At 36.2% G+C, this 27,744-nt stretch overlaps 1 protein-coding gene across 2 annotated transcripts in view; it reads left to right on the top strand.

Moving 5' to 3' along the window:
- Positions 1-11,911: 11,911 nt before the first annotated feature.
- LOC149794192 (aminopeptidase N-like) overlaps positions 11,912-27,744 on the top strand; it is a 32,305-nt gene continuing 16,472 nt past the window's right edge. Inside the window, exons 1-13 of one of the 2 annotated variants that reach the window (XM_089968301.1) lie at positions 11,912-12,100; positions 12,785-12,970; positions 16,681-16,932; positions 18,596-18,812; positions 19,262-19,417; positions 19,957-20,074; positions 20,772-20,892; positions 21,202-21,356; positions 21,901-22,014; positions 22,477-22,611; positions 26,250-26,315; positions 26,843-26,908; positions 27,451-27,632. In XM_089968301.1, coding sequence (XP_089824427.1) covers positions 12,028-12,100; positions 12,785-12,970; positions 16,681-16,932; positions 18,596-18,812; positions 19,262-19,417; positions 19,957-20,074; positions 20,772-20,892; positions 21,202-21,356; positions 21,901-22,014; positions 22,477-22,611; positions 26,250-26,315; positions 26,843-26,908; positions 27,451-27,632 — 1,841 coding nt within the window. In that variant the 5' untranslated portion in view covers positions 11,912-12,027. Of the gene's footprint in view, positions 12,101-12,784; positions 12,971-14,000; positions 14,121-16,680; positions 16,933-18,595; positions 18,813-19,261; positions 19,418-19,956; positions 20,075-20,771; positions 20,893-21,201; positions 21,357-21,900; positions 22,015-22,476; positions 22,612-26,249; positions 26,316-26,842; positions 26,909-27,450; positions 27,633-27,744 lie in introns of those variants that run through there. The other variant, XM_089968302.1, reaches the window with a different exon arrangement.

Below are 27,744 nucleotides of genomic sequence, written 5' to 3'. Positions count from 1 at the left end.
ATTATAAAAATTAGTTATTTAGGTGAATTATGTGAACGTGATACAAATTGAAAACTTTAGATAAGTGAATAAATAGTGGACACCAGATTTTTGTAAGAAAAACAAAGCAACAAACATCCAAAACAAATTAACTTGTAGTGCACCTGAATCGCGTCCTGCAACTGAGTTTAATGCTACAGTTAATATAAAGCTTACATAAATATTTAAAGATATATATTATACTGCATACAAGACCATTATATAAAGCCATTAAGAATTGTTTGATAATTAGACTTTAAAACCTGGCAATAATGATTTATTGAACAGGTACAGAACACAGTGTAGTATTATCTTTGGTAAGGTCAGTCATACTGGGCGTTATGGATGGCAACATGTGGAACACGATATTGGCATTAATCAAATCAAAGTATACCAGAGTTAGTAAAATTGATATATGGGTTTAATGTTTACTTTCAGATGCCAACAAACTAAAATAAAATTGCTCAATACCATTACCTCAAGATGAAACGTTTCATCCAACAAACGATAATACAGATCTAAAACAATTTAAAGTAATTTATAATAATTTTAATATTCATCCTCGTCATGAATGGAGTTATATAAATTGGAAACTGCATACTGGCATACTGGACTGACAATGGCACTAACGAACACACAACTGTAGATCAGAGCCTTGAAGAACCTACACCAGATAATGTAAAAAGATGTTTTCAAATGTTCAAGTCACACTAGACGTACTCCATCTGGAAAGCGTACTGGAGCAAGCCACATCAGCTGCCATCCAGGGTCATGGATGCTATAAGAAACCAGAAGGCGGAAGCCCATGGAATGAAATGATACAGGCTGCCTGCCGAAAATCAAAACAAGCACATAAAGAAATGTTTAATGAAGACACGCCTAAGCGTGACAATGTCGTAAACTGGCGACATTTTTTGTCTCTCTGCCTCTCTCATATCTAACTCACAAAACTGTGTGATATGTAGTTGAAAAGGAAAATTATGACATCTTGTTTACTGAAGGTTCCATTACAAATGGGAATATCAGTAAGAAATCAAGGGCTGTGGGTGCAATTACAAACATTCCTATATCATTCTTATATGTTTCTCTAATGAGTCATGCATTATGACATACAACTTACATGGTTTTGACTCATTTTGGTATCAAGCTTGCACCTGGTTCTTTAGCAAAAGCGTAGGCAGTGTAATAGAGAAGTGTATTGTGCTGAGTATAATGAAGGCAAAGAGAGTAACTTTTGCAACTCACCCGTCTCAGTCACGAGTGCTCGGTAAGTCTTTTCCTGAGCAACGCCAATGATCAATATTTTGCTTGAAAATGCGGGTTATACCTATGCGGAATCCCTATCCATACTGGAAGTAATAGAAGTGAAGCATAATATCAAGATGTTATCGAATGATATGGTTCCAGACCACTTAGGCATCACCGCAGAACATCTTAAATATGGTGGCCAGCACATGGCTTTGTGCATCACTAGACCTCTGAACAACATAATGCAAAGTGCAGTTATAAAGAAAACTGCTATTAGTCGGATGTTTTCTGATCATACCTTACACTTCATTATGACATATTTTTAATGCATGAAAGAATTTGTTTTAAGTGGTGATGGTAGGTGAAATTTGGGGATGGCGGAGGGCCCTGTCATATGATAAAGTCATCGATAGTTTCTCAGGTTCTAATTGCAATACGAGTGTTTCTCCTTAGCAATGATGCTGAACTAATCCGCTTGTGTGGAGAAAAAAAAATATTAGGCACATACTTTGTCTGAAAGTTAGAAAAATGTTTCAAAATCAGGTAATATGTGTTGACAGATTGCCAAGATACATTCGTCCAATATTGTGAATATTTCAAAGGTAGTAAACGGATTTATTCGGAAATCTCGCCTATATGAAATTTTTTAAAGTCAGCTAAAAAAACGAAACATTCTGGCTTCGATTTCGACATCAAACCAAACATGTGTTCTAAGGTGCAATTAAAAAGCGCCGAAAAAATTACATATTGTAGGAGAAGATAGAATTGAAAAGGACGCAAAGCTATGGGTTTTTCATCGGTAACGGATTTGGACAGTTTGAAAAGGACTATAAAAATTATACAAAGCCTAACGTATTATATATTCCAATAAAAGATTATAGATGGGAAAAGTCCCAAACCATGTCACGCATGCCAAACGGATAAATGGAGCTTTTAAGATAAAAAGAGATAAATATTTTTTAAAACTTAGTCTATTATACACTAAATAGATTGAGTCTTTAGGACGGGCTATATAAAGTCTTAAAAATCTTAAAACAGTATCAAATGCCATGCTAGTGATGAAGGGAACGGAAACGCACTCAAGTAGAAGGGTAAAAGTGGCATATGTGTTCAGCCGTGTCATTATTACAGGAGAACAGCGCGCATTTCCGTGTAACAGAAAATTCTCAGACATGGTCATTTTTCACCCAAAGATGTAGGCGACACCATCGGCTCGCATCAGAAAGCGAATTTTGTCGACACGATTTCGTTACCGGAAAAAAAAAGCTTTGCTTTAGCTCTTGTAATAGTGCATGGGGAGACTGCCATTGGCCCCATATTACCCTACTAGCATTTGCACCTGCCTATATTATTGTTTACACAAAACTCATAACGGACAAGGACCGCTCCGGTGGCCTAGTGGTTAGAGCGTCAGCTTCTGATGCGAGAGGTCGTGGGTTCGATCCCCGGCCGAGTCCCGAGTCACACCAAAGACTTACAAAAATGTTACTAACAGCTGCCTCTCTTGGCGCTCAGCATTAAGAGGTTAGTGTTAGGACTGGTCGGCCTGCTGTCAGGTTAATGTGACTGGGTGGGACATGATGCTACATGTCTGCGGCATGATGCCCCAGTGCTAGACATCACTATAAACTGCAACATTGCAGACATCGTAGTGATATGACTGAAATATTGTTAAAGTTACGTTAAAAGTCCAAATCACATCACATCACAACATAACGGACAAATGGCAGATAATAATGTTTATGCAGCGATTTTAGACAACAAAATATGGCAGGCACACACGATTTACCTCCCCTACCTGCATTTTAGTTTAAGGTAGCACGAATTACCTACTTTGCTTTCATCGAGGTTTAAGGTAACTGACTGCCTTCTATTCTTAACAACACATAAATAAGTAAATTTGCCTAACCATAAAGTTACCAACGTAGTATAGTACTTATTTATATAGAACTTGAAGTCTTTGTATATATATAAATATATATATATATATATATATATATATATATATATATATATATATATAATGGGAACTGCCTTAACTTCAGATGTGAAGACAACTGAAAGTTGCAGGAAGTTGACAAGCTAAAATCCCGCCTCCGAAAAGAAAATAGGACGTGGTGCAGTTGATTAGTGATTGAGAATGCCCCTTAACTGCTGAGAAATTTAAATATTCGGTTGTTTTCGCGAATATGACATCGCCTGAAAAATCATAATGTTGTTGCCAATAGAGCCACACACACCCTACAACGATGTTTTTATACTGAATTGAAGAGTTGATATAGTAAAATAATGGACTTGACTTCTATTTTTGAAAAGTGTGGGAAAACGCATCAGATGGAACAAAGGTCAGCAGAGTGATACTCGATTATGCCAACCACATTAGGTGGCTCTGGGCAGCCACAGTTCTTGGTATCTGCCCATTTGCATCGTCAGAAGAGGTAGCTAGAAAAACGCCTGGTAAGCATAAAACATTACGTAACCCTGTATTATCTTAAGGGAACGTTGTTTGATTCGGTCATCAATAAGTATATCGAATTCCCTACAGGCAGAAACGTTATTGGCAACGACATCTGGGGCCCCGAGTGACCGAGTGGTCTAAAGCGCTCTCCGTTACGGATCACTGCCATCTCGCCTCTGTCTGCGTGGGTTCGAGTCTCGAATTCGGCTAATGTGGGTATGTGGGAAAGCTTCCCAGTAGCTTCTCGTGGGTCTGTGGTTCTTTTCGGGGTTGTCCCGGGGTATGTGGGAAAGCTTCCCAGTAGCTTCTCGTGGGTCTGTGGTTCTTTTCGGGGTTGTCCCGGGTTCTTCCTCCACCATTAATACTGGCCGCCATGTATAGCCTATCGTGTGCTAAAATATGACGTTACACCCTACAACAACAACAACAACAACAGCAACGACATCTACGTCAGAAATATAGACGGCTTCGGATATAGCCCGGATGGCTGCATCGTGTATAACAATTACATTTTGCTTCAGCAATTTAAGTGTCCTTTAATAAGGGACGTCAGTAAGCTGTCTGATAATTATTTGCCGAAGGTTCTGTGAAATCAAGAAGTTTCTGCAATAGCATCATATGTCTTGCTTGTAAGGATGATTTTCTTTTTGCTGGTGATCTCTAAGCAACTTAGATTCTATCCGGAATACGAAATTTTTTTTTACAAAAGACACAACGGCCAATATGTGATGGATCTCAATGCGATCAAATCGCGATAAGCATCATACGCTTCTTTAGTGACTACGATAATTTTACTGACCTAGACGAATCTCCGACGTAGAATTGTCATTTTTGTCAAAGAAATATCTTCATAAAGAATATAGCTACATTACCACAAGTATTTAATATCGACTGCTTATATTTCTGCCGCGACAGAAGATCATAAAAAGTGTCCTGAGAAAAGCTAGTTGCTATCTTAACATGGATGATTTTTAAGATCAGGTAAAATTATATTGCTCGCTTGCCAGGCTATGGCTAAACAATGTCATATCATGACTGAGGCAAATTGTATTTGAATTAGATTAAAAAAAAAAAAACGTAATAATATAATGTAGGCATCTGACTCAGAGCGCATCATGGCAGCATACAAGAGCGCGTACAACACCAAAGTAAATTTCCCGTAAGGTGGAATGTAGAAGTCACCTTGAAAGTACATGAAATCAGGTTGTTGAATGGCGCGTACAAATTTTTCAAAGGATGCTCTCAAAACAGTTTATCGGACATAAGAGAAATCTAGATCACTTTGATTTTTACGCGGGGATAACCATAGTGCCAGAAAGATCCAGGCGCATACTAGGTGAATAATAAAATAAATATTTGGTGACAAACGATCTTTATAGGAATTTGTCAAGTCAAGCAACAGACGGTACCAGACTTTAATCCAAAGCATCATTTATTTTCTCACCTTTGTTTAAAAAACCACCATAAGCTTCAGTGCCAACGCTTTTGTTTAAAAAACCACCATAAGCTTCAGTGCCAACGCTTTTGTTTAGAAAACAACCATAAGCTTCAGTGCCAACGCTTTTGTTTAGAAAACCACCATAAGCTTCAGTGCCAACGCTTTTGTTTAGAAAACCACCATAAGCTTCAGTGCCAACGCTTTTGTTTAGAAAACCACCATAAGCTTCAGTGCCAACGCTTTTGTTTAGAAAACCACCATAAGCTTCAGTTCCAACGCTTTTGTTTAAAAAACCACCATAAGCTTCAGTGCCAACGCTTTTGTTTAAAAAGCCACCATAAGCTTCAGTGCCAACGCTTTTGTTTAAAAAACCACCATAAGCTTCAGTGCCAACGCTTTTGTTTTGAAAGCTGAAAGGCTGACATTTTTTGCGTATATTTGTTTCGTATTTGCCAACACACAGCGGATGCGGGCTATGGTCTACATGCTCATTTGAGGTGTTATAAAAACATTAAACCTGTCGGAGTGCTTGTAAATTTTTGCTATGGTTTTGCTTCATTAGACTTGAAAATTGCTTCGGAGAATTTCTCCCATTGTTTACTTTGTTTCGTTTCTGCAGCGCTGTAGATCGGTTCATAACATGCGACATTGAAGTTGGATATACATGTTATTGTTAGATTATAATGCTGAAAGCGCGCTCCCTAATTAATTCATTCATTACAACATTCATTGTCGCTGCCTTAACCGTTCATTTTAATATATTCACCGCTATGTCGCTTAATGGCAACATCAGCGATTTTAAGATTTCATGCACAATCTCATACAATGCCTGTTCACGGTTTCTGGCATACACTTGACCGAGTTTACGTCATTGTTCTTCAAATACAACCCATAAGTTGATTGATTTATCAAATGCTCTGGATACGTATTTGAAAACTATTTGATAAATTTGTATGACACTTTTAAGCGAAAAAGCGATTTCATCATTTCTGTAACGTTACAAAAACTGCATTGTGCAGGTTATATGATTTAACAATTTTTCTGTCATATCGCTACGATGTCTGCAGTGTGGCAGTTTGTAATGATGTCTAGCAGTGGGGCATCGTGCCGCATACATGCAGTATGATGTCCTACCCATTCACATTGCCCTGACAGCAGGTCGACCAGTCCTAACACTAACCTCTTAATGATGAGCGCCTTGCGAGGCAGCTAGGAGTACCATTTTTATAAGTCTTTGATATGACATGGCCGGGGTTCCAACCCGCGACATCCCTCATTCGGGGCGGACGCTCTAACCACTTAGGCCACCAGAACGGTATAATGATCATAAAATATAAAAACACTATGCATAGCTGATTCAGTTGTTTTGTATTGGTATCACCTAGTTATCTAAATTACTCCATCAAACATAATCAGATATCTGACAAAGGATAAATCTCATTTCAAGCTGCAATCTGTCACAAAAAATAGTGAATAGAAATAATAATATGACATCAATTTGTGACTCTTAATGAAAATAATGACAACTATTTTTGTGCAAAAAATGTACAACTGAGTAAAAAAAAAAATAGTTGCGGAGGGAACGTTGGTAACTTCTTTGACCCTTCTAAGTAAACTAAAGTAATACGCTGTTCTTCCATCATGTTACGATTTGCATAAATTAAAACAACTATCAACATGACGTATGCAGATGTTAACAGCGCATTTGTGATGAATCACAAATACCGAAAGCTAGTTTGATACAAGAATGGGCCAAACTCAAGTAAATGTACGTGTAGTGTAAAGACGGCTGATTTTACACCATTCTACTGCATGGTCCCTTCAATAAATACATGAAACGAAGTTTGGCTGGTTTCGTGTTCAACAGCTTACGAAGGTTATATCGCACCTGGGCAACTAGCAAAGTGTCATGCTCAAGGAATCACCACAGTAGCCGACTCAGGCTGATCCAGTGGCTGAAATAGAACCAGCACCCTTCTGGGCTTGAGTTCGACACTGTACAGAAATCGAACCTGCACCCTTCTGGTCATGAGTTCGACAATGTACAGAAATCAAACCTGCACCAATCTGGTCGTGATATACACGCTGTAACGCTGGGTCGTGAGTTAGACTCTGTGTAAAAACAGAACCTACACCCTTCTCGACGTGAGTTCGATACCCAAACCTATAGACATTTCAACCCCAGAGACAAGATAAACCACTCATATGGGTCAAATCATGAAAATATTACTTGAGTAGTGAAGACAGCGGGTTCTAGGCGCTTCTAGCATATGCCCTTTTGATAGATATATCAAAGAGACATGCTATGTAACTCAAGTAATTTCAGTTTCAGACCTAGCTCTTGACTTCTTTATGGTGTTTGCGTCATCATTCACATTCTTCGATAGACCAGGCTTGTATTGTAAAGAATGTGCTGTTTTCAACCAACTATTACTCATTTTTGGGGTAAGTTTATTTGCTAGAGAAAGACACAATTTTGTGATTTTCGTCAAGCCGGATAGTATCAATGTACATCTTTGGTCACCGTATTTCCAAGAATGTATAGCTTTATTAGGAACTGCTGAGAGAAAAATGAAAATGTCAGTATATAAAAATGGTCTCTACCTTAAAGATAAAAGGAAAATTTATAGTGTTTCCGCAGATTTCCAACAACATTTACACGATAATGCATCGTAATGCATCTGTAATGCATACATTTCCGAGGTAATAGCCGACTGGCAGACATTTGACTTGGTTTATGACGTAGTGACGTTCAAATTGTTTATGCCAATCAGCAATCTTCTCATTGTTATGCAAGCTTGATTGCTCTCTAAAAATGAAGGTTTGATTGCGATGGCTTACGACCTATGATCGTTGCTGAAATCGACGGAGACACTTCAAAGTCTTCTTTCGCATGTAAGAAAACAAATATCTCAAGTAAAACGCTATTATGTACCCAAAGGAAACGCTGCTTGCTTCTTTGTTGTGTTACGACAGTACTCCAATAAATCGCACATTTTGCAAATATCGGCATATCTGGTCCAGCGTAATCAAGTCTGACCAAACTAATGTCACAAAAATTTCACGTTCTTCGGCTCCTAATTTTTCCTTAGTAAAACATATAACATTTTGTGTTATAGTTTGTTGAAAAGAATAATAAACCGACAGCACGATCATTGAACCGTATTACTGCACACACGACAAACCATTAAAAAGTCCAGGGCAACATGTGAAAGTACAATTTCCCGAACTACTTGTTGTTCACACATTTGTTAATGTGGCCATATACTAGTAGTGTCTAAACTCCACAGTAGTAACTCTACTCATAATAATTTCATGGTCATGGTTTATTTAAGAATCAAACCTGCGTTCAGCACTTATGTTATTAACCTGTGGATGGCAAGTTAAGGTACGGACTTACTCGCGCCATTCCAGTTTATTACCAGATGACTTGCTGATCCATAAATCCGTCGTATATGGTGCAATGGATTCAATCAAAAACAACAATTACATGAACGCAGGACATTATTTCTTACTGGGACCTTTATAGGAAAGTTGGCCTCTTTTTCGTCATTTTAATGCTATTTTAGTCTGCAACATTTGATGGTGATTATTTTAAAAGAATTAGAAGCTAATGACAGCATGGTGATTGTATTATTTTGAAATTCGTTTTGAATGAGAATGATGGTTGAATCTTGCCTTCCTTTATCCCCAAACATAAATTGCCATCTGTAATTTCAGAAGACCAAATTACGTTTCATTCCATTTTTAGAGTAGCTTGCTGATTTTAATTATGTACAAATAAAATAACACAACAGGTGCTTATGTAAATTCCAAGTTAACGAAGACGTGATAGCAAATTAATAGCAAAATACCTTAAGTAATTGAAAATAAACCGAGACTGTCAAGTGAGTAAAGAATTTGAGCAGTTGAATAATTTCTTTCTGATTGTTTTCATGACTACCCATATGAGTATATAGTTACACATTTTTGTTGTTCTTTGTTTGATCTGGTGAATGTCGAGAAAAAATATGACCTGCGCATACTTTACAAAATGAACATAATTTTATTGATAAGAAAACAAAACAAAACAAAACAAAACAAAAAATTAAAAAAATACCAACATAACTAAATGGAGAATACATTTCAGAGTGTACTAGGTCATGATCCATGCTGTTACGTATGTCATATTTCTTGACATCAAATATATGAATCGCTCAGAATGTTTGACGCATGGATACAGGTGTACACAAATTATGCATATTACTACGCTCTCACCAGGATTTTCCGAGTAGTCTGTGATTGATCAGTCTTTAGCAAAGAACAATTATACATATAGTTATGAAAAAAATGAGTGATCGATTGATTGATTGATTGATTGATTGATTGATTGATGTTTAGAGGCACATAAACAAATATAAAAGCCTATATCGTGCCCGAGCAAATTGGGCAGCCGATCCGGTCTCGTCTAGGAAGCATTAGAACCCGCACCGTCGCGAGTCTGGCACGCTAACCACTGACGTAAAATTTCAAACCCTGAAGTGTAATTAGCGATTGACTTCCTGAAGTGTACAAAGGTAACGAATTTAGATTCCTTTCCCCTATGATTTACGATTAGGGACTACGGGTAGTCTCTCGAGAACTTGGAAAGAATGAAAAACTGACGAGTTTGGGTCCGCGGCCAGTATATCTGGTGGAGGAAGAACTCAGGAAAACCCTTGGAAGAACCAGAGACCTATGGGAAGCTTCTAGCAAGCTTTCTCACAGACGCACATTGGCCAAGCCCGAGACTCGAACCCACGTGGATAGAGGACAGATGTATGTGATCTTTTAAGGCGAGCGCCTTAGACCACTTGGCTATTCGAGAACCCCAAAACTGACAGAAACGTGGATATGACGCTGCTTATCACAACATAAGTCACAAAGCATTTTCTCTTCACACGCGACGTAAGTTCCGATTTTTACGTGAGGACCCGATAGGCTAAATATTGAAAATACAACGAATTGAAGTTATGCAAACATTTAGTGATAAATCGAACTTTTCGTGTATTTGAAATCTGTCTAAACTATAATACACTAGATCTCTAGAGCATGAAAATGCGTACGTTACACTTATACGGGATAGGTTCTCCATAACTAAGTGTCCGGAACTTTTTGTAATTTCCGCGTGTTTAACGCGTGATGTGTGTGATTCCGGAATTTAATTAGGTGTTTTGAATCGTGAGAACTATGTTCAGTATACGATTCCTATCATTACTGCTATGTACAATTTTGCAAGCCAAGGGCAGACATGTATACAAACATAAATAAAAGATTTCTGTTCAGGTTGTACTAAGATTTCAGATTTGACCGGAGAAATCAAGTTATTTGAGGAAGGACACTTTTAAGGCAAAGATGCGAATAAAGAGAACTCTGGATACATCTTTTATGTTGCTGTTTTTCCTTATTAATTTTGGTTATTTTATTTCTAACTTGCGTATCATGTTCGTTGTAGTCTCCTCATCACCAACACCATCATCATTATCAACCGCATCAGTAGTTGTAGTTATCGTAGTCTTAGTGGGTGCTGTGGTTTATCATATATTTATACATTAATCATAATGGATGACATGGACCGTGGTCAATTTCACGACAGTTTACAAAAAGCATGTCATTATGTTGACTTTTCATAATGTAAAAGGCTTTTATTTATTTATTATTTATTTATTAATATAATCAGCATAATATCACTGATCTCGTCATCACTATCGTCATAAACGTATTCGTCTTCGTCATTATTATTATTATTATTGGGGCCCCGAGTGGCTGAGTGGTCTAAAGCGCTCTCCGTTACGGATCATTGTCGTCTCACCTCTGTCGGATTCAGCAAATGTGGGTATGTGAGAAAGCTTGCCAGTAGCTTCTCGTGGGTCGGTGGTTCTTTCCGGGGTTTTCCCGTGTTCTTCCTCCACCATTAATACTGGTCGCCATGTATAGCCTATCGTGTACTGAAAAATGGCGCTAAATCCTACAACAATTATTATTGTTGTTGTTGTTGTTTTTCTACAGAAATAAATTGTTAAGATGATGTAATGCGGTCAAGTAATCCATTCTACGTACAAACTTTGCTTGAGTAGTACCGAATTCTCTTGGTGCATGATTTTTTTAAACTTATAAACTGTTACTGAGTGTGCATTTCTACGTGATTTAAATAAAAATAAAGAGATGATTTTCTGTGGTCCGTAGTATAACTGATGTAAACTGTAATAGATGCCATTAACCCTAGGTTACAAAATGCAGATATCCCTTTCTAGCTGATTATAACTCTTGTATACTTATAGGTAGGATTTACCTTACATCTGTTCCAGGTAAATATACGAGTTCGTATTCATACATAGTTCGGACGTGTCAGAAACACAATCAATTAGACTATTAATCTCTAGAAAGCATATTAGGATAATCTTCATTAATTATGACTAATTACTCCCAATCAGTGTGTGTGTAGACATTTCAGTTTATATATCTAATAGCTTAGATGGTAGATAGCTGTGAAAACATGTATGTAAATATATTCCTATAATCATCTATATATCATCGTTGCTCTCGTCGTCACTACTGTCAGAAAAATAGCCATCTTTGTCGTTAGTGTTATTATTATTATTATTATTATCGCAAAATATCGTTATCGTACAAACGTTATATTGTCAGGACGATGTTCCATAATCAAGTAATCTATTGTCTGCTCGATTTCACTGGCCTTGCATTATCATTAAATGAGTTTCTACTGCTCGTCGTCTAACTTATGATGCTCTCTATAACCGACACCACTTAGCTGAGATGACAAAAGGCAGATGTCCCGCCTAACTGATTTGCAATCCCCAACCACTCAGATATTTTACACAAGAAAATGGAGAATAGGCCGATTGCAGATGTACGTAAGAAGAGCCGGAATAGCGGGTTTTACGTTACACCTGTTTCAGGTAAATGCTTGAGTTTATATTCATACATAGGCCGGACATTGATGAAATGCAACCACTTAACTATTAATCAATAGAAACAAACTGTAATATTTTATATTAATCATTACTAATTTCCCATATCACTGTGCGTTTTGGCGTGCTCCGGTCGCGGACCCAGCAATATCTTTGTCGGGATGGTGGCGTAAACAAGAAGGATAGCGGCTTGTGAAAAAGAACCCCCGGTAGGGACCAGGACCGGGCGAAACTCTGGATGGGGTGTGTGATTTTAAATGTTATTAAGATATGAATTTGACCATAGAACAGTAACGAAAACTTACTCTACCACACCTTTCAGTTGTTTCAGATCAACTCATGATTTCCATCAACCTCTTTTATTAAAGCAAACTATCTTTCGAATGCTTTACACAGGCGGACAGTCAGGCTCAGAAAAGAAACATTGATGTGAAAAGATGTACGTAAACAAAATGTATATCATTCATGAATTTCATTTCAGGCATATTAACATACTTTTGTCATTGGTGTTTTTCGTATGTATATATGTGTATATAGATATATATATATATATATATATATATATATATATAGAGAGAGAGAGAGAGAGAGAGAGAGAGAGAGAGACATACGTAGTAATCGACGACATACATACATACATACATACATACTGATTAATTTATTATAACACAGGTTTCATTTTTCTGTTACTGAGCGCCGTCCTTGCGGTCGGCGTTGGCTTGTTGGTCCATCTTACGAGAGCCTCTGATGTGACGTGTATTTGCCAAGAGCAGGCAGCAGAGGAGCTGAGTTCTAGGGATCTGACTCAAATGGTGCAGGAATGTGGAAATCTTGTAAATCAGGGACATGGAGAAATATGTAAGCACATAGGGGGAAACTTTCCTTAGCCAGCCACTGTACAACCAAATTCCTTATCAGACCTGTCACATATTTCGATCCCCTATAAGGCTGTGCTTGACTACCTCCATTAAACCGCCCAAACCTTCGGCCCCGACAGTGCCATTTTAATTTTTACTGTAAATAATTTTCTGAAGTTAGTGGGATTATACTGCACTGGCACTTATCATCTGAAGCGGAAAGAAATTCTGTGCATACCTGAATGCTTTTTGTTTTGTTTTTGTTGAACAACATTATGAACAAATTGTTGGGTTCATCATGTCGAGGAAATTGGAGCCAGGTACTGAATGCAGACGATATAATGGATAGGTCTTCTACCACGTCATCGTTTTGTTGTCGCACAGTAGAATGACGTCGTCAATTACACTCATGTTTACAGATCTTGAAGTCTAATAAATGACGATCGTGAAGTTTTGAGGTGTTAAGATTGGGTAAGCCTATATATTTTGGGGGCCTATGATGTTGTCTGTGTTGTTTGTGTGTCTGTAAACTATTTTACTGAACACACATACATACATACACACACACACACACACACACACATACATACATACATACATATATAAGTGCCCTCGAAATCAAGATAATGTGGTCGTAGTAATTTGCACATGTCCTTATCCTGGTGCAGAAACCGGTTTTACCTGGTGCAGTCACATACTGGTCGTAAATCTAAGTGTTACATCATAAATTATTTCATTCATGCGGACAATTAATTTAAACCTCGTTTGTCAATAGGAAAGGTTGTTCTGTTCTATGTTTCTAATAGCTTGCTTCTCCATTGTTTTATCTTGATAAACAAGATCTCGTATTGCCTGCATAGACATCAATATTTCAGATTCCTCATCGTATTGCCTCTATAGACATCAATATCTCATATTCCTAATCGTACTGCCTGCTTAGACATCATTATCTCATATTCCTCATCGTATTACCTGGACAGACATCAAGAAGAGTGTTTATTACCAATCTTATTGCCTGGATAGACTTAAATAACTACCCATTTCGCGCTATGTAATGGCTTCTTTCGGCAGAATGATTGTGATTCACGTGTTGATCTGGTACTTAACATCCATGTGTGAGTGTGGATATATTACTCATTTAGGATCACTTGGTAAGAAATCTTCAAATTCTTAACAATCTTTATATATATATATATATATATATATATATATATATATATATATATGTGTGTGTGTGTGTGTGTAATCCTGTTTTATTGCGAGTTTTATAGATGTGGAATGATAGAGCTAAAACAAAAGTCATTAAATGAAAGCTCAGAGATCATCATGGCGTGTGGGATCAACATGGCGGGTTTATAGTAGCGGTAACGTAGGGATCATTATAACGTTTTAATAATTCCGGGAATAGAGGAGAGGGTTCGTTATTACCATTGCGGGTTAATAATAGCGGTAGCGTAGGGATGGTCTTTGCCTGTGCGATCTTGATGGCGTGATAATAATACTGGTTAAATAGATATCATCATGTCGTGCGTGATCATCCTGTCGTGTGTGATCATCATTGCGTGTTAATAATACTGGTCAATGCCAGTAGCTTCTCGTGGGTCGGTGGTTCTTTCCCGGGTTTTCCCGGGTTCTTCCTCCACCATTAATACTGGCCGCCATGTATAGCCAATCGCGTGCTGAAAAATGGCGTTAAACCCAACAACAACAACAACAACAATACTGGTCAAATGGATATGATCGTGTCGTGTGTGATCATTATGGCGTGTTAATATTACCGGTAACTTAGGAATCACCGAGGAGTGATAATAAAGTCAGTAATGGGGTATCATTCCGTGTTCATACGAATGCTAACCTATAGATCATGCATTATTTGAACGATCATAACAACGGTAATATAAGGGTCATCGTGAGCTCTTACTAATATCGGCATTATATGGACTATCCCGGCGTATTCATAAAACCGGAATCATCACGGCGTGTTCATAAAACCGGAATCATCACGAAGTGTTCATACTACCCTTAACATAGGGATCATCATAGAGTGTTCATAATACTGGTAATATAGCAATCATCCTAGAGTGTTCATGATACAAATATTATAGGAATCATCACACTTTTCATAATACAGGTAACATAGGAATCATTAAAGTGTCCATAATACCAGTAATATAGAAATCATCATAAAGTTTATAATACCGGTAATATAGGAATCATCATAAAGTTCTTAATACCGGTAATATAGGAATCATCCTTGTGTTCATACTACCGGTAATATAAGAATCATCATAGTATTAAAAATACCGGTAGCATAGGAATCATCATAGTTTTCATTATGGCGGTAATATAGGAATCATTAAAGTGTCCATAATACGGTTAACCTAGGAATCATCATAGTGTTTAAAATACCGGTAATATAGGAATCATCATAGTGTTCTTAATACCGGTAAGATAGGAATCATCATAGTATTCATAACAGCGTTAATAAAAGAATCATCATAGTGTTAAATATACTGGTAACATAGGAATCATCCTTATGTTCGTAATACCGGTAAGACAGGAATCATCATAGTATTAAAAATACCGGTAGCATAGGAATCATCATAGTTTTCATAATGGCGGTAATATAGGAATCATTAAAGTGTCCATAATACGGTTAACCTAGGAATCATCATAGTGTTTAAAATACCGGTAATATAGGAATCATCATAGTGTTCATAATACCGGTAAGATAGGAATCATCATAGTATTCATAATACCGGTAATATAGGAATCATCATAGTGTTCATAATAGCGGTAATATAGGAATCATCATGGTGTTCTTAATAGCGGTAATATAAGAATCATCATAGTGTTAAATATACTGGTAACATAGGAATCATCCTTGTGTTCATAATACCGGTAACATAGGAATGATCATAGTTTTCATAATAGCGGTAATATAGGAATCATCATAGTGTTCTTAATAGCGGTAATATAGGAATCATCATAGTGTTCTTAATAGCGGTAATATAGGAATCATCATAGTTTTCATAATAGCGGTAATATAGGAATGATCATAATGTTAATAATAGCGGTAATATAGGAATCATCATAGTGTTCACAATAGCGGTAATATAGGAATCGTCATAGCCTGTTCATAGTACTGTTAAAAAAGATATCATACCTGGCTTATTAAGTTTAAACGTTTTCAAGTACAAGCGGGACGAGTTCGTACAGGTATTTTGATGAATCAGTTCAATGCATTCATAAGAATATGCTGTACATATATTGTATTCTTACATCATCAAGAATGTTACGTTGTTTAATGCATACAACTTCTGGAAGCCATTGTATTAAAATACCGATATTTGAAATGCCGGTTTTGTTCAACATTTTTTATAGGGCTGTAACTCCCTTGGTTTTCCCTTTTCTGAGTTTTATCTTGTGTGCTAGAAAATGTTTCAATTTAGAAAACTGTATCATGCCTACATGTTGGCTTTTATCTGACTGCCAAGTTTTTGAATCGAGATCAAAGTGTTACAATCTCGTTCTATGAAAATAATAATAATTCAAATAAAGTAATGTCAGTGTGGTGCTGTTTTATCGCGTCATACTTACACAACATATTTCATCTTGATTAAATACGCAAAAGCAAATAACCTGTTTCTTCGAGGGCAGTATAAATCTGTTATGAGAACAAATTTTGAATCCAAATTTTTTTGGTTGCAGGCCAATCACGTCTTCATAATGATAGCATTTCAACAGCTTCTCATTCTTTGCCAACGTCGTCCCCGGTGCCATGTCATGGAGGAAGATTACCAAGGTCGCTGGAACCCACACTGTACAAGCTTCATCTCCATCCAGATATTTACGGCTCGGATCCGACAGCTTTCTTTTTCACCGGATTTGTAAGGATTCATTTAAAATGTGTCGAGGATACAGACGAAATAGTCCTGAATATTAACAAGCTCAACATAACAGGTATGGTTTTCATTTGTTCTCACGCACCATGCACAAATCATGTCTGTATTTCACAGTCTTTTGAGAACCAAAATTACAAATTCAGGGACTGGTTTTGGCAAGAAGTGATCTTTTTCAGCAAAAAGGACTTACATGACTCACGTTACTTATCTATATGGGAGAATGGGAACCAGTCTAGAAATTACTAAAGATAAATTAGAGTATATCTGTCTTTGGCCAAGAATGGTTGATAATGAAAGTAAGATTTTAGTAAAAAGAATCTTTCCGTGGCTTGTTCAAGCTGCAACTAAGAAAAGAAATAACTAAAACCTAAAGACAATGTCTTATCGATTGAACTTGAGTCCTTTTACAGACTTAAGCTTGTAAACTTCATTACTGAAATTAGCACCTGACTCTTTCATGCGGAATTGAAAACCTATGTTTCAAACACATGTAGATCCCAAAAATGCCACAGTTCATATAATTTTCTATACACATAAGCTGGCATGAACGATCTGTATATACTATTAAATATACATTTGATCAATAACATTCAGGAATTTAAATTTATTTAATTTTTGCTATCATGGTGTTTTCATGGATTTAGTTTTGGAGCTGGATTAACAACGTGGGTCAGTGAGAAGTGTGTCACCAATTGACCGTCCTTGTTACTCGGACACTTGATGTACACTTTTAGCCGGAACGGAGCACTTACTTGATGTCATTTGTGTACAATCATCATGTGGGATAGTATTCATTACCTGTCTAAATAAAATGATCTAGTCCACTTCAAGCAGAACTCTGCATAATATCCCTGACATTGTCATTCCTTTAACTCCCTGTACATCTGAAATGTGCTCGATGTTTCGTCTTGTACCTTATATTATAATTTAAGGCGTGCAAGTCTGCCATAAGTCTCACATAAATGAATATTTCTTTGGGAGCTATTCTTTTCACAACGTCCCAGTATTAAGCAATTGAGATAGTACGGAACAAGATGATTCTAAAAGAACTACTGCAAGTTTTAAACAAATAGGACCAATAAGCAATCATTGACTTGATTAAATATTCACAATGAGAACAACGTCATATCCAATCTCTAGAACACATACAAATATACAGCCTTCTTTTTTCCTGATTGTTCTCTGAGAAGTCTCTGATGTGCCATCAAAGAGTCACCTTCAGAGGAAACATATATACTGCTCGAAACTGAAGACTGAGTAAGATACTGTTTCCGAAATTGACGTGGAAAGTCGATTCGATAAGCAAATTCAAACTCTGCATTTAATTCTCTGGTAATAAGAGATTGACTTTCGAGTTCCCCTCGTTCCGATTCATATACTCCTGCAGCGTATGAAATGAAATGGTGCATTACTTTTGTTGTCACAATTAGAGATATGTCACACCAGTCGGACCATGTAAGAATAACAGCTAAATCCTTTAGTTGTGCTTGTGTCTTTCTGACAAATGAATTGATCTAATATATACATATAATATACTCACCAAAAACGGCCAGATAGTGACCAGTTCTGTATAATGCTTCTGGTCACCTTGGTCAAATTTAAACACTGTTCTCAAAGGTTGGGCGATTAATGTTCACGTCATTATTTCATGTACCACCACAAAAACGTCAATTTTCCAAATAAATTTTTACAGCTAAATATTCTCTTTTCAAATCGTAAAGAGGGTTCTGTTATCGTTGGCGCATTGTCACAGGGAGTAAAGTCTCCATCTTACGTCAATCATACCGAGGACAAGTTCTGGCAGTTCTTGATGGTACACGTCAACGGTGTCATGCTGAAAGGAAACGAGTACTTCATCCAGATGAATTTTACTGGACCTCTTAGAATTGATTTCGCAGGACTCTATCTGAGTTCGTACACAGAGAATGGATTGAAGAGGTAAGGTGTTTTATTGGATTCTTTTTGTTTTACTGTTTTATTTTAGACAAGATACATTGCAGAACAACTTTTTGAATACAGAGAAATGCGGCTAAAACATTTTGTCACACAATGTCCTCAACAGGTCATATGTTCTATGGAATGTTATGCTTTCAGCCATTTTTACCGTTCAAGAAGGTTTGAAACTGGGTAGAATCAATGATGCTTGTTAAACTGTACTGCACAGTACTTCATGTATTGAGAGAGCTTTTCGATCTCTATCATCCACAATCGGATACTTTTATCTCTCTCCCCACCCCACCCCACCCCCACCCCCCGTTGCGAATAAAACATTTTTTTCTCCTTGTTAATTGTCAATCAAAGTGGTATATTATTCTTAATGGTCTGAATATAAATACAGCCATCTTTTCACACAAAAGTCATCATTATTTACATTCGTCCAACAACAGGTACATGGCTACAACGCAGTTTTCGCCTACAGATGCCAGAAAAGCCTTCCCTTGCATGGATGAACCTGACAGAAAAGCTCTGTTTGATGTCACTCTAGTCAGAAGGCAGGATTATATATCTTTATCTAATATGGGTATCATCCGTTCCGAGGACAGGTGGGATATGTCTGCAGATATCTTTATCTTTGTAACAGAATATGGCAATTTATGCTATTCAATCCTAATTTGTCGATAGAGATGCTTTTAGTGCTAATTTGTCCATAAGGATGCTATTCAGTCTTAATTTGTCCATAAAGATGCTATTTAGTGTTAATTTCTCGATAAAGATGCTACTTAGTGCTAATTTGTCCATAAAGATGTTATTTAGTGTTAATTTATCCGTTTATACAAGAAAAACAAAGTTTTTACTCATTCAGTGCAATAAAGGCGATATGTTTTCATGTTTACTGCAATCGTTTGTTTGACAACAAAGACTAGTACAATTTGCTTTTTAACACAGATTCATTAAAATGAAATGAAAACCATTTATGACTTTATTATTTAAAGTGAATTGTAACTTGTCTGTATCCAAAAGTTATTACATCAGAGTTAGTTATAAATGGACTGAACGATATTCTTAAATGGCCGTTGCAATGGACGTCATAACTGTGAAGAAACATATGTAACTGATACAAGTTAAAAAAAATTATTTATAGGATGAACGGTTATGTTGCTGATGTGTATGCAAGGACTCCAAAAATGTCCACCTATTTGCTAGCGTTCATAATTTGTAACTTCTCCAGTACGGACAAACTGACGCCACGCGGGATAAAGGTATGTGCAAACACACATTTCACCTTTATCTATTGTAATATGTGCCTTTTACCTGTAATTTACATTACCTGTTGAAGATTTGATAGAAAAACAATTAATATATATGATTTGTCTGTCAAGAGATATACCAATCAAATCTACATGTACTCATTGTTACTAAATCCAGACAAATATAACTATAGTCCAGCTATTAACTCTCCTTTATAGAGGTACCCTCATTCGCAATTTTCACAATGATGTCAATGCTTGTTTATAGTTGTTCATGGACATTACTTGTTTGTACTATATATTACACCATTTTTAAAAGTATCGACAAAGTTCTCTAAAATGGAATATATGATAAAACACGAATGGCTTGGTGTGTATAAATTATCTGATTTAGATTCAATAAATAAATTCAAGAAATATATGCAAATATTGGACAAGTTACTACTTATTACTGATAGAGATCAGTGAACTGTCAATCCATAAGTAAAACGTTGATTTACAAACATACGTTTCCATGAACGTATCCAATATAGCTTATCATCTCGGAAGTTACAGATTATGAAACTGGAAATGCTATGCAAGCTGTGTCCATCAAATAATGTTCTATTACGCAGTTTATCCATTGTCTGTCCTTATTTGCATAGTAATATGTTGAGATCTCAGAATATAAGCCCAGTATAGAGATTTTGTTTACCTTTTCCATTTTCAGTTCACTGCATGGGCGAATTCTGAATCCATCAATAAAACATCGACCGCACTAGATATCGGTGTCAAGGCTCTGACCTTTTATGAGGGATACTTTGGGATTCATTTTCCTCTTCCAAAACAAGGCAATTTTTTTTTGTTTTTTTAAATACCTTTATTTCATCTCGATCATAAGTCTTTAAAGGGACATGCAAGTTAATCTTATATATCTAGTTATGCACGAGGAAGAAAGGAGTATCTCAATTTAAAAGGACCGTTTTTTAAAATATAGACTATTGATTGTGAAATGTATTATTCACATGATGGTTAGAAACCTAAATGCCGAAATGCAAAGTCATTTACACTGAAACATGCAAATTATCGCCCTGCTGAATACTCAAGGCAAATGCTTGATACAAACATCTAGTTTATTGATTTATATTTGTATCTCACAGATATGATAGCTATAAGAGAGACAGCTGTGGGAGCCATGGAGAATTGGGGTTTGATAACATATTCTGAGAATTCTATTTTGTACTATCCGGAAGCTTCCTCAGAAATGATGCTTAATTCTGTGGCAAGAACTATCTCGCATGAGCTGGCGCACCAGGTATAATTAAATTTTTTAAATGTATTACTCCACTAAATAATTTCCACATATATGACCTTTATTCTCTGATTCAAGGAGATCTATTACCTATATCAAGATCATATTGCATTTATCAAGTAATAAAAACTGATAAATAAATAAGTAAATAAATAAATAAAATAAATAACACGAAGGTTATATGATAAACAAAACTGAAGAAAAAAAATAGTATACTCCAAAGAAAACTGTATGGCAAAAAATTTAGCTTGGGAAAAAATATATTTCTTATGAAAAATGAATTGACTTAACTCAGCGTCTTGTCTACCCCTTTCCGATCTTAGGAAGCAGCAAAAAAATGCATTTTCAAGTATTGGTTTCGCGCTTCTGATTAAAATATATATATATATATATATATATATATATATATATATATATATATATACTAAAATATTATTAGATTTGATATTAATGCATTCTATTTATTTTGCTACTTAGAATGAAATAAACACACATTTAATTAAGAATAAATCAAGATGATAACGCATACAACTTCTTTCATTTTTAGTGGTTTGGCAACTTGGTTACGATGAAATGGTGGAATGATCTCATGTTGAAAGAGGGATTTGCCGTATATTTTTCCTATGTTGCCATAGATCTTGTGTACCCTGAATGGAAAGAAGTAAGAAAATGAATTCTCTCTCTCTCTCTCTCTCTCTCTCTCTCTCTCTCCTCTGTGTATGTGTTATGCTATAAGTTACTAAACTTCCTATGTGTACTCAGTGAAATGACCTTCTTGATCTATTACACCAAAAACGTCCCTTGTGCTAATCATTAGATAGGCGCTTTCATTAAGGTTCGAGCCAAGCAGGTGCAAAATAATTATTATATAAATCGTAAGTTTAAAATAGTAACTGGTAACTTTTCTCAGGAAATATGTGTATCAGTAATAAGCATTTACAGCTTCTTTCTTTATCAAACTAGGTAACACATCTAATTAGTGTTTGTTTTTTCCCCTGGATTTTACCATGCATTTCACCCGAAAAGTGATCATGGCTTGCAATAAACTTAATAAATAAAGTAAATAAATAAAACATATATACCGCTCAGTTTCCCATTTGTTCGTGTATTTCATGTGTTTCAGCTCGATACGTTTCCTCTGGTGGCTTTACATCAAGTTTTCGACGATGACAGTCTTGTCACGTCCCACCCTGTGTATATGCCCTTGTCAGATGCAACAGAAATTCGACAAGTTTTCGACTCCATTTCCTATACGAAGGTTAGAATACTTTTTGTTGAGTTTGTGTCCTTTATTTTAGAATGTTGCCATTTTCATGCAATTTTGTATGTTAAGAAATGTAGTAGGGCCTTTGAAAAATCTTTAAGACATACTAAATTTTTATTGTGGGAGGGGTCTATTTGACTTTCCGTTGCATTTAAGTGTGAACATATATATGCACCGTGTTTACTGCCTTTTAAGTCGAGTCCACCTGCACACTGCACAGGCCCAGGTCAGGGGTACGAATAATCAGTCGAACAAACAACATAGACCTTGATCTGCCAGAGCATTAAATGATTGCAGATCAGGGTATAAGTTGTTTGCGGTTGAATTCGACTAAAAGGGGAGTATAGATGGGATTAAAACAAGTGCCCTACCTCGTCAAGTCACATTGTTACGACTCTTAAAATATAAATAACAGAACGACAGATAACTCATAGATATACAGACTTCATCAAGAAAATCGTTTTATATTAACGAAATCCGAGTAGACTCTGTACAACAAAACAGATTTACACTTACTACTAATATATCTACTACTCTAACAACAATAACTGCGACGATTACGTAAATATATGGTTCGTTAGAATAAATATTGACTTGATACGGAGTTACCGCTGAATCCTTTATCAAGATGGCTGGCAGATTCAGAAATTGAGTAATATTACGACGCTAGCAATATTTGACTTGACAAAGCTATGCGTGAGGAAATGAAGCAATTGAAACGCACCGTTGGGGCCATTCGGGTCAATCGAACCACTACATATTCACCATTACTTACAGTTGTGGAAATAATTGCAACATCATTTTCTTACATGAGAAATCGGTATGCTCATTTATTGTTCACAACGGCTTGCCGTAAGTCAGTCTTTCCAATGCCAATAATAAGACATGGTTTGTTTTTGTAGTTTATTTCAAAGTTAGGATCACAGAGTCACTAAACCGTTGTACGTTAACTTTTTGGAGTTAAGTTGAATCGTTTCAGCTAATAATTGAATCCAAATGACGAAGTTAGCGGAAACAAATTCATCATCATCATTTAAATTATAAACGTTTTCGCCCATACGGGCATGTACGTCTGGTTATTGTCCATAAGCGGACTATTTAATTGATCCCCGGGGAAGGAATTAGAGCCTCATCCCCCAGGCATTACTGTGCATAAAATGCACTATTTAATTGAGCCGTCAGGTCTTGGGTCAATATGACTGGCTTCATGGACCTTAGCGACCTGAATGTAAGGCTATACTCGAGTGTGGGATAGACCCAGCACACACTCGAGTTAAAGGTAGTAATTCAGTCTGCATTAGCTGCGCTAGGTGTCTACCAAGCAGTATGTGACGCCAGTAGCGATTGGTCGCCACTATGAGGTCACATCGGGACACCTAGGCTTTTATTCCCATGTGTAGGGCTAATTAAATGTTCATGAAGAGATGAAAAAGTGCCTCTCCCTTCATGTATTTAATATGTGCTATGAATGTTTATTAATTTAATGTCCGGCTTTGGCGAGGAGGAAAGTTCGGTCAGGGAGGAGCCTGCTCTCTAGGAAGGCACCTTGGTTTATCCAGGGTATACATTTTTTGACTCTCTTGCCAAAAGGTTAATGAATTGTCGTCTTGACGGATTTTTGGAGATATATTCTGTGCCGTTTCTTTTAATGATAGTACCGCACCAATGATCGCTTAGTGATATTCTGTAGGGTTATTTAAACTTTATCTATTGAGTCTGATTTGGGTGGGGTGGTTCTTGGCTTGGGTTCACCCTTTTATGTATGGTTATTTAAACTTCCCTAGGCTTGATGCTGCGCCGCTTTGTGCAGCTTGGCCTGATGGTCATTGGGGTTTGGACCACCTCATATATTCTTAAGTTTAGGGTCCTAACTAGTTTAGCTAGGTATTTGGTTACCTCATTGTGCAGCCGGGCCTGATGGTCTTTGGGGTTTGGACCACCTTATAGGTGTTAATTTTGTTGTTATAATAAGTTTTCCTATCTTGATAGACTTTGCTGCCTTGTGCAGCGGGACCTGATGGTCTTGGGCTTTTTAGACCACCTTATATATTCTAGTTTTTTGGGGTCTTATCTAGGTGTTTTAATTGCTTTTAGTGCCTCGAGGAGAGGCTGTGCCTTGGCGCAGTTGCGTTTGTTGTACTATAGATAATCTGCGGTCACCTTGCGGTAGGAAAAGATGTTAATGTCCTTAATTTCATGTTGTAGGATTGTGGTGCCATAGAAAAATAATTAATTATTTTTTTTAAGGTTTTTGGTTGGGCTAAGTACTATCTTTATGTTTGATTTATTTTCCTAGTTTTTTGTTTGTTTGATGAAGCTATTAGTATGTTGTTATTTTATTTTCAGGCTAAATCTATTTGATTAAGACAGATATCTTTGCCGAATACTCGGGTCGCTAAGACATGTCAAAGACATATGAACTTATTATACCCTAATTTTAAGTTTATTAGCCTGTCTACTAGTCATGTTAATTGTTCCTATTTTGTTTTATTTATGTTATTCTATTTTATTTTCAGGCTAAATCTATTTTGATAAGACAAATATCTTTGCCGAATACTCGGGTCGCTAAGACTTGTCAAAAACATCTGTTCTTATTTATTCCCTATTTTTTTTTAAGTTTGTTAGCCTGTCTACTAGTTTTGGTAGGCTTGGACTTATTTTGATTTGATTATTATCCTAGCCTGTGGAAAGAGTTATTTATGTGATGTTATTTTTAGATTAATCTATTTTGATAAGACAGATATCTTTGCCGAATACTCGGGTCGCTAAGACTTGTCAAAGACATCTGGTCTTTTTGTTCCTACATTTAGTTTGTTAGCCTGTCCCCTAGTTGTAATTAACTCTGCCACATGATGTTGAATATTCGTTAGGTAAAATGATTTTCAATCGTAGCCCAACAATTAACTCTACAATGACTTTTGTAAAACAAATGTTCTTATTTTCTGTTAAAATTATTTCCACAATGAAGTTTTCATGGGACACAAAAACAAACTGAATTATTTTCATAATAAAAACTAGAAAATTATTAGAAGTTCTTAGATCGTAATTTGTGAAACTGGATAGCGTCTCAGAGACTGGAATTATTGCATTTTGACACAGGGTAACGCCACAGAGACTGGAATAATTACATTTTGAAACAGGGTAACGTCACAGAGACTGGAATTATTACATATTCTCACTCATCAGTGAGTTTAATATAAATCTTCGTCTTTTTTCCTGAAGTATTTTTACTGTTTCTTCTCATGATTTCATACGTGAAATTATTTTCTCTTTTCATTGCTTGTCATCACATTCATAACAGTATATTGAATTGATAATCGCAAATTCTACAGTGCTGCCATAGGATCATTTGTTGTTTAAGATTTTATGTTACATCTCATCAAATTTGTTCCGACACGAAACTTCATCTGTTTTGTTCTGAATCGGCAGAGAGAACGAGATAGCTTTGGCGTACGGACACGTCGAAACTGTGCGCATCGACTAACCGGCGTCATGGATAATATAGATCTAGTCTGGTTGTGCGAAAGGGAAAATACGGTCTTAACATCCGCGACGAACGCCATATCAACCATGTATGAATATCTGGATCTGTAATAAAACTTGTTACGTAATATTCCAAATCTTTTTTTTAGGGTGCAGCGATGATAAGAATGCTAAAATTTATTCTCGGGGAAGACACTTTTCGCAGAGGATTAAAGGTATTAAGTTAGATTCTGCTATTAAATTTTTGTTGTTGGCAATAACATAAACGTAATGTGAGCGGAATTCAAAATGTATTAATAAATATACTTTTTTTCTTTAACTATTACATAAAACATTTTGCTTTCATTTCAGTGACATATTGTGCTCCTATGACACGTCTTAGTCATTTCGATTAGGACTAATTAATTAACTAGATTTCCTCAGTAGAAGAGGTCATCTTTTTCCAAGTAAGAATTACGATGCGATTTTACATTTGCTGTCTAATTCGGAACACGACCAATAAATCAAAAGTTTCAACTATGGAAATCTTACCAAATGTAAATGCAATCAGCATTTTCCGAGCGGCTAGATAAGCATTGGAACGAACGAAAATCCATATTTCAGCATAGGCTCACGTCTATTAGTGAAAGTATACAAATAAATGTAATTATATCATTTTTGAAGGGGATAAATACCTTAATTGTTTTGTATATTTGAATTTTGAAGAAAATATATTTACTGTATTTCCATCATTTCTTCATAGCGATATTTGCAGAACTATCAGTACGACAATGTTGACCACGACGATCTTTGGCACATTATGGGAAATGTAAGTACTTGACAAAAGCGTTGAGTGGTACTTTCAAATGAATATTATTCCTGATGGCTGAGAAATCAGTCATATACATGTGTGTTTGCTTCAACGTAACAACCTCATATATCTAAATATTCAATGAGAGAAGAAAATTATTTTAACAAGTGCCATATTTGAAGATACGCGTAAATACAATTTGATGAGAGTACCGCCCTTGACAAATTATCGGGCAGTTTGTATCTTGTCATTGAGTCGAGAAAAGTACAATCCTGGCTAAAATAAAGGCTCAGCGTCTCTGAGTACTGATATACATTTCCATTATAAATGTAGACACACAAACGTCTGATATTTTATTTGAGAAGAGTAGCAAAATATTCATAAAATACAAATGAAAATAAATTTAGAAACTGAAGATAAAATTAACGAAGACGCAACAGAGAACTGTGGCTTTCGGTATACAAAGTAGTCACGTATAAATAGGTATGTTATTGAGAATATTAAACAAGGGTAAAAAACAACAAACAATTAAAAGCATTTTTTATTCATAAATTGAGCAGCAGACATGTGATGAAAACAAATGTCTAGATGTCAAGAGGGTTATGGATACGTGGGTGCTGCAAATGAATTACCCTGTTGTGAAGATATCAAAGACAGAAAACGGGAAGCTGAAATTGACTCAGACCCGGTTTATTCAAAATGAAAACGCGACTGATCCTGGAAAATACCCATCCCCATTCAGGTAAGTAACTTGTAAGCATAATTGTCGTATAGTACGACAGCATTTTATCGTTTACATTATCATGTTATCAGAATTGCATAAATTCTGATTTTGCTATTGGAAAAAAAAGACC

The sequence above is a fragment of the Sinohyriopsis cumingii genome, chromosome 8, assembly GCF_028554795.1.
Source record: "Sinohyriopsis cumingii isolate HCF-2022 chromosome 8, ASM2855479v2, whole genome shotgun sequence".
Taxonomy (NCBI): Eukaryota; Metazoa; Mollusca; class Bivalvia; order Unionida; family Unionidae; genus Sinohyriopsis; species Sinohyriopsis cumingii.
This window is presented reverse-complemented; position numbering and strand designations above follow the sequence as displayed.